The sequence below is a fragment of the Spinacia oleracea genome, chromosome 5, assembly GCF_020520425.1.
Source record: "Spinacia oleracea cultivar Varoflay chromosome 5, BTI_SOV_V1, whole genome shotgun sequence".
In the NCBI taxonomy this organism is placed as follows: domain Eukaryota; kingdom Viridiplantae; phylum Streptophyta; class Magnoliopsida; order Caryophyllales; family Amaranthaceae; genus Spinacia; species Spinacia oleracea.
Window position 1 is genome coordinate 89,127,905 of NC_079491.1, and position 7,420 is coordinate 89,135,324.

Consider the following 7,420-nt stretch of genomic DNA (forward strand, 5'->3'; position numbering starts at 1 on the left):
CCTAGAAGGCAGCATGAGAGCGTCACCTTGAGCAAAAATGGCCGCAGCACTGAAGTGAAGAGAAGGCGAAGGAGGTCGTCAACTAGAGGCTCCTTTATGTTCAACACGGCTCTTGAAGACATTCTCTTGGCTGAGGGACCGAGTCTGGGAATAGAACCGTTCACCCGACGACTGGCTACCTCAAGCCAACAGGCCCCGTTCTGTGCTTTTCACAAAGATAAAGGACACGACACCCAAAACTGTCGGATGTTGAGGAAGATATTAAGTGATCAGGCGGCTAAAGGACGCCTCCGCCAGTACATTCATTTAAAAGACGCAGACAAGGAAACAAGCCTCCCCACCAAGAAGTGTTCAGACAAAGGAGTTATTATGGTGATATCAGGGGGGATAGCTGCGGGAGAACCATGTAAGGAAGGACGGCAAGCAGATCCATCTTATCTCCGCCCCGCGCAGATGAATCTACCTTCTGTAGAAATTTCCAAAGACGATTACAGAAGGGCGGCAGCACCATATGACGATGACCCTCTGGTTCTAGAGATGAAGGTGGCTAATCTCAGAGTGAAGAGAGTACTGGTGGACACGGGGAGCTCGTCCGACATAATCAGTCTGCACTGTCTGTAGAAATTGAAGCATGATCCAGAAGCCATAGAAAAAGTATTCAGGCCCTTGGTAGGATTTGGGGGAAGCATCGTTCGTCCAATTGGCTCCATCTTAATCCCAGTCTCCATTGGAGTCCCCCCGGTGTCCAAAGAAGGTGTCATTCGGTTTACAATTGTAGCAAACCTCACCGCATTCAATATCATACTTGGTCGTCCAACACTCAACGACCTAAAAGCTGTGATTGTTCCTCATTTACTACTGGTCAAGTTCGTAGGAAGTAACGGACGCGTTGGGTCCCTCTATGGAAACCAACAGCTGGCCAGGGATTGTTACTTATCGGCATTGGAGCCACCGGCCTGGGGAGCCTCTCCAAAGGGAAACGAGCAAGCTAAACCTCTGGCGAATCGTCGTAAACCCCGAGAGACACCAACAGCGCACAACGCAAAAAGACGACCTGAGCCAGTGGGAGCACACTATGCTATAATTCTAGACCTAGCGGATCCGTCTCGAACAGTCCCCATTGGAGTTCCCCCTGACGACCCCATGGAAGCATCATTAGTGCAACTGCTCCGAGAATACAAAGAAATATTTGCCTTCACGGTAAAAGAGATGCCAGGCATTGATCCGGCGGTAGCCGTGCACAAGCTGAATGTGGATAGTGCTATAAAGCTAGTACGCCAGAAGAAAAGGAATCATGGAGAAGCAAGAAATTTGGCCGCTGCTGTTGAAGTTCAGAAGCTAATGGACGCAGGCTTCATACGTCCATGTCAGTACCCAGACTGGGTGGCTAATGTAGTACTGGTACCCAAGCCCAATGGGAGATAGAGGATGTGTGTCGATTACACTGATCTCAACAGAGCCTGCCCCAAGGACAGTTTCCCACTTCCGAAGATAGATCGACTCGTCGACTCAACAGCTGGGCATGCCATGATGAGCTTCATGGACGCCTACTCCGGATTTCACCAGATCTCTTTGTGGCCCGAAGATCAGGAGAAGACGTCATTTGTCACGGAGCAAGGATTGTACTGCCACAAAGTAATGCCATTCAGTTTGAAAAATGCCCCAGCCACCTTCCAACGGTTGGTGAACACGGTTTTTGCAAAGCAACTGGGGAGGAATATAGAATCCTATATCGATGATATGATTGTAAAAATCAAGCAAAAGATGGATCACCTCGACGACTTGCGGGAAACCTTTGAGACCCTCAGGACATATCAAAGGAGACTCAATCCGAAGAAGTGCATTTTCGGGGTATCCTCTGGCAAGTTCCTTGGCTTCTTGATTGATGAAAGGGGCATTGAGGCAAATTCGGACAAGGTACAGGCCGTCATTAATATGACGTCGCCAAAGACGGTCAAAGATGTGCAACGCCTAACTGGATGTCTTGCCGCCTTGGGACGATTTTTGTCTAGAGCCGGAGATAAGTGTCATTACTTTTTCAGTACCATAAAAAAGGGGACCCAGTTTGAATGGACGCCACAAGCAGAGACCGCCTTCCTTCGATTAAAAGAACATCTGCACACTCTACCGCGGCTAGTCAGCCCCCTCTCAGGAGAAGTTCTGTATCTGTACCTAGCCATCTCAGAGTACGCACTAAGTGCCGTCTTGCATACAGAAAGGGATGGAACGCAACTACCTATCTACTTCGTCAGCCACATGTTGCAGAATGCCGAACTCAAATATCCAACTGTTGAAAAATTCGGCTTCGCTCTGTTCTTGGTTAGTAAGAAGCTTCGTTCATACTTCCTGGCTCATCGGCTGATAGTGTACATGAATCAACCTCTAAAACGGCCATTTACCAATCTGGAAGCGTCCGGAAGAATGCTCAACTGGGCAATTGAGCTTAATGCATTTGATATTTCGTATGAGCCGCGGAAGGCAATAAAGGGACAGGCATTTGCTGACTTCATTGCGGAACTAACTAGGCCATCCTATTTGAAGAATGAAAAAACTCAATGGGTAGTTCACGTGGACAGCTCTGCTACCCAAAATGGGTCGGGAGCCGGCATTATCTGCGAATCACCAGAAGGGGATGTCTATGAATATGCCATACGTTTTAACTTTCAGGCGTCAAATAACGAAGCTGAATACGAAGCCCTGATATGTGGAATTCAGATGAGCAAAGCAACAGGGGCGGCAGACGTCCTGGTTTTATCTGACTCACAGTTAATCGTCAGTCAAGTAGAGGGAGAATATGAGCCCAAGGATGACGCCATGATAAAATATATGGAAAAGGTCCGCCAGGAAATTCAGCAGCTGTCTAACTTTGAGATACAACATATACCCCGGTCTGAAAACAACAAAGCAGACGCTCTATCCAAACTAGCAAGCTCAGCATCCTGCGATACGCCACGTCATGTGTTTTGGGAAGTAAAACAGCTCAAAAGCATTGACGCCTCGAGGACAGACATCCTAGACCGAACAGCCACCTGGATGGATGATATTGTTAATTTCAAAATGAATGGAGTACTCCCTGATGATCCCAAGCAGGCAGAAAGATTACAAAGGAAAAGTACCTGGTTCGAGATATGGAATGGGACTCTATACAAAAAATCTTTCTCGCGGCCTCTTCTTCGCTGCGTAACCCTCGAGAAGGGGCATGAAGTACTGGAAGATCTTCATCAGGGATTATGCAGCTCTTACATAGGAGGGAGGGCTCTGGCAGAAAAAGCCCTAAGAACCAGATACCATTGGCCCACTCTCAAAGAAGACGCTCTTGACTTGGTTAAGCGGTGTGATAAATGTCAACGATTTGCTCATCTAATTCGACGGCCAGCACAGAGACTGACACCAATCACTAGCCCTATACCATTTGCCAAATGGGGGATGGACTTATTAGGCCGTTACACGACGACACCAGGAGGATTGCGTTATGTGATAGTTGCCGTCGACTATTTCACCAAATGGGTAGAAGCAGAAGCTTTGAAAAACACTAAGGCTCAAGATGTGAGATCATTCATCTGGAAAAACATCATCACAAGATTCGGCGTGCCTCAGTCTATTGTCTTTGACAACGGGCCACAATTCAAGAAGCCCAAATTGGAAGATTGGTTGGCTGACCATGGTATCACAACATGTTTTGCATCAGTAGGAAGCCCCCAAGCTAACGGACAAGTAGAAACATTCAACAAAATCATCTCTGGAGGGATGAAAAAGAAGTTTGATGAGGCGAAGGGCTTATGGGCCGACGAGTTACCCAATGTTTTATGGTCTATACGGACCACGGCAAAAAACTCCACAGGAGAAACACCATTCTTGTTAGCTTATGGAGCTGAAGCCGTCCTACCCATTGAAATGTGTGAACCAACTCTGCGCGTCATGTTATTTAATGAAGACGCCAATTGGGAAATGATGAAAGCGGCCCTGGATTTCTTGCCAGAAACAAGAGGAAACGCGGCTCTGCGCCAGTAGCTATACAAACTCCGAATGACGAGGGAGTACAACAAAAGGGTCTCTAGAAGAGTATTAAAAGTTGGAGATTTTGTGCTTAGAAAGATGGAAGCCGTCGGACGCGCCAATGAACAAGGGAAACTCACTCCTACTTGGGAAGGTCCATACGAGATTTACGAGGAAGTTTGAGACGGAACATACCGGATCCAAGACATGCAGGGGCGTCCAATTTTGCGTACATGGAATGCGGATAACCTCAAGAAGTACTTTTTCTAGATTAACATTTATGTTATCTTGATTAAATGTTTTGTAAAGACGTCCAAACCATAGACGCACCATGTAGCGTGCTTTAATGAATATTAAATGAAAAATTCCCTGCAAGCCGGCCTTGCTGGGAAACCTTTATGACAAATATGTTACCAAATCTCTTGGAGAAGTGCAAACTAACATTCTCTCAAGAATTAAAGACTAGTCGTCTAAAGGCCTAAGAAGTGGCCCATATTAGCACCCTCACTAGGCTGATCACCTAGAACACAGGGGTCACACATTTCTCAAACAGCTATATAAAGTAGCTAAAGACCTCGGCAAAAAGACCAAGGCAAATATTTGACGTCTCAATTTAGGGGCGTCAACTATAATCATAGAATTAATCACAAATAAACAGAGACGACAAAAGCTAAGAGCAAAAAAAAAAAAACGTTTAAAAGACGCCTAGTCATTCCAAAAAATTAGTCATAATTACAAAATTATGCACATAGTGCCACTAAGCAAAGCGTCACAAAAACAAGCCCAAAATAAATACAAGGCACCTAGAAGCCCTCATTCATCGTCATCGCTGGGAACAAACTCAGGAGGAATGCGTCCTTCCTTCCGCGCCTTCTCCACCTCAATTTGATAGGTGAGGAACTTCTCAAACCAGCTGAAGGGGCGTTCACTGGCAAATTCGGCATTCCATGCAAGCTCCATGCCCCTACGAGTTGACTTCTCACCTAGCATGATCGACTAGTTGAGAACACTCTTTGACGAGGCCACCTCCTTGCGAGCCGCCTCCAACTGTGTCTCCAACTCCTTAAACCGAGTCTCAAGACGAGAAAACTCTGCGCCCTTCCCCTTAATCTTCTCAGAAAGATCCTCCATTTGAGAAAATTTCTGATCGATCTGTTTAAGGCGGTGCGCATTCTCAGCACGTTGGGAGGTCAGGGACTTGGTCACAGCGTCAATCTCCTCTCGCCTGTCAAAACGAAGTTTCTCCAGCTCAGCAAAATGCTAATCGCCGCACTGACTGGCCAGAAGACGGTGTCGAGCCTCTTCATGCACCAAATCAGTGCGCCACTTCTTTAGCGAGTCCAGCAGGATAAACATCTGCACAAAACAGCAAGAGTAAAAAACAAGAGAGAAGAAAATGATAATATATAAATAATGAATGCATAATAAAACTTACATCCAGCGCCGAGGACTGCATGGCGGCAAGCTGATTCTCAGCCGCCTCAGGAAGGGTCTCAGCATACTTGGGAGGAATAGCATTGCGCATTAGAGTCATTATCCTCCTCCGGTCATGAGAGTTAAACCCACCTGAAGAAGGGATCTGATCCAATTCAGCATCAATGTCTTTCTGAGGGTCGGGTATTTCTATGGGAAAAACAACGGCCTTAGAATCTCTGGGAGAGACTATAGAACTGCTAGACAAGGAACGGCAAGTGGTTACGATGTTGGAGTAAAACTTACCACCAGAATTCCTAGCCCTCTTCGCCGCCTTCAGAGGAATATTCCGGTGGACGGCTTCAGCAATTCCCTCAAGAGGATCAACCGCCGCTCCAGCTTTTTGAGAACTAGGAGAAGCGGATGCAGTCTGAGGGACAACAAACACCTTGGATGCCTTCGAAGCCGTTGACTTGAAGACGGGTTTCCCAGTACCGCCAGCCCGGCGCTTGGAAGAAGGTGCCGCGTCCGGGGCCGCCTTCCTTGAACTCTGAAGAAACAAGAGACACGTAAGTTGTAAACATCGAAGGAAATCACATACTTAGGAAGGCTTGAACAAATACCTTCTTCTCCTCAGCAGGAGGATGATGAACCATCTGCTCTGGGACGGCTTGCTCAGCCGCCTTCTGACGCTGCAAAGCCTCAAAGGTGCTGGCGTCAAGTACCTTTGCCAGCTAGGACGGCATATCCACCCGGCCTTTGGATGCATCATCCAGCTTCTCCATGGCCTCGTCTGAAAATCAAATGAAGACGTTAGTACAGAGTAAAGCTTTGATAAAACAGTGAAAGATCTGAAGTATAAATACATTACCTCTCGGCATATACGGACACAAGCCCACAGCCGAGAGAAAAATGGGATCGGCCAGTTGATCCAAATGTGGCAACCACCCCTCGGGTATGTAAGCCGTCTTGGTCTTAACTATGAGCGGCTTAGCCTTGAACAAGGACGAGATCCGTTTCCAGAGAGCGGCGGAAACCGGAGGAAAAGAGCCGCCTTTTCCAACAAAATTGGGCTTAAGCGTCCAACGTCTCATCCGCTCGCACATCTCCAAGTTGGTGGTTTTGATAACCACCCACTTCTTCCTCCAGTGATGTGAAGGAAATAATGCCCTTGGTCCAAGTATGCATATAATGTTAATTCTAATAAATGCGGTTCAGTATTAATTAACAAGTTAATAATTCAGTGAGATCAAGTGAGCTGAATGCCTAGCTAGAGGCCGCTTCAGTTCAAGTGGAATTAATGATACTAATCCACAGCTTACTCTTGACTGAACCCGTAGGGTCACACAAATAGTACGTAAACGGATCAAGTATTTAATGGCATTAAATACTCCATCTATGGATATTTGGAATCGACGGATCTGGGTTTCAGTGGGAGCTGAGATCGTCACAAGCAAGAAATGAATACTCCGGAAACGATGATATTGCCGGAAACGGAAATATGGATCGTATCGGAAATATAAATATTATCCAAGTCGTAAATGTTGCCGGAAACGGAAACATGGTACGTATCGGAAAATATTAATGGAAATGGAAATATTGCCGGAATCGAAAATATTGCCGGAAACGGAAATATTGTCAGAATCGGAAATACTATCGGAATCGGAAAATAATTCCGGAAACGGAAATATTAAATATTTGTTCGAAACGGAAATTAATTCCGGAATCGGAAATATTAAATATTGTTCGTATCGGAAATAAATTCCGGAATCGGGAATTTAATCAGAAGCGTATCGTACGAATTAGCATCGGACGAGGCCTGCCAGATGAAGGCCCCGCACGAAGCCGGGCCATCGCCCAGCAAGCCAGCGCGCCACAACGCACCAGCCAAGGCTGCGCCAGGCCCACCGCAAGGCAGGCCCAGCGCGCGCCAAGGCTGCGGAAGCGTGTGGGCCTCGTGGCATGGGATGCGAGCTCGCGGGCTGCGCGCGCGCGCATGGCGCCCCTCGTG

At 47.0% G+C, this 7,420-nt stretch overlaps 1 protein-coding gene across 1 annotated transcript; it reads left to right on the forward strand.

Moving 5' to 3' along the window:
- Positions 1-1,428: 1,428 nt before the first annotated feature.
- LOC130461679 (uncharacterized) lies at positions 1,429-4,011 on the forward strand. Its single transcript, XM_056829850.1, has 3 exons — positions 1,429-3,045; positions 3,091-3,664; positions 3,935-4,011. Exons 1-3 carry the CDS (start codon positions 1,429-1,431, stop codon positions 4,009-4,011), a joined length of 2,268 nt encoding a protein of 755 aa, XP_056685828.1.
- Positions 4,012-7,420: the final 3,409 nt, after the last annotated feature.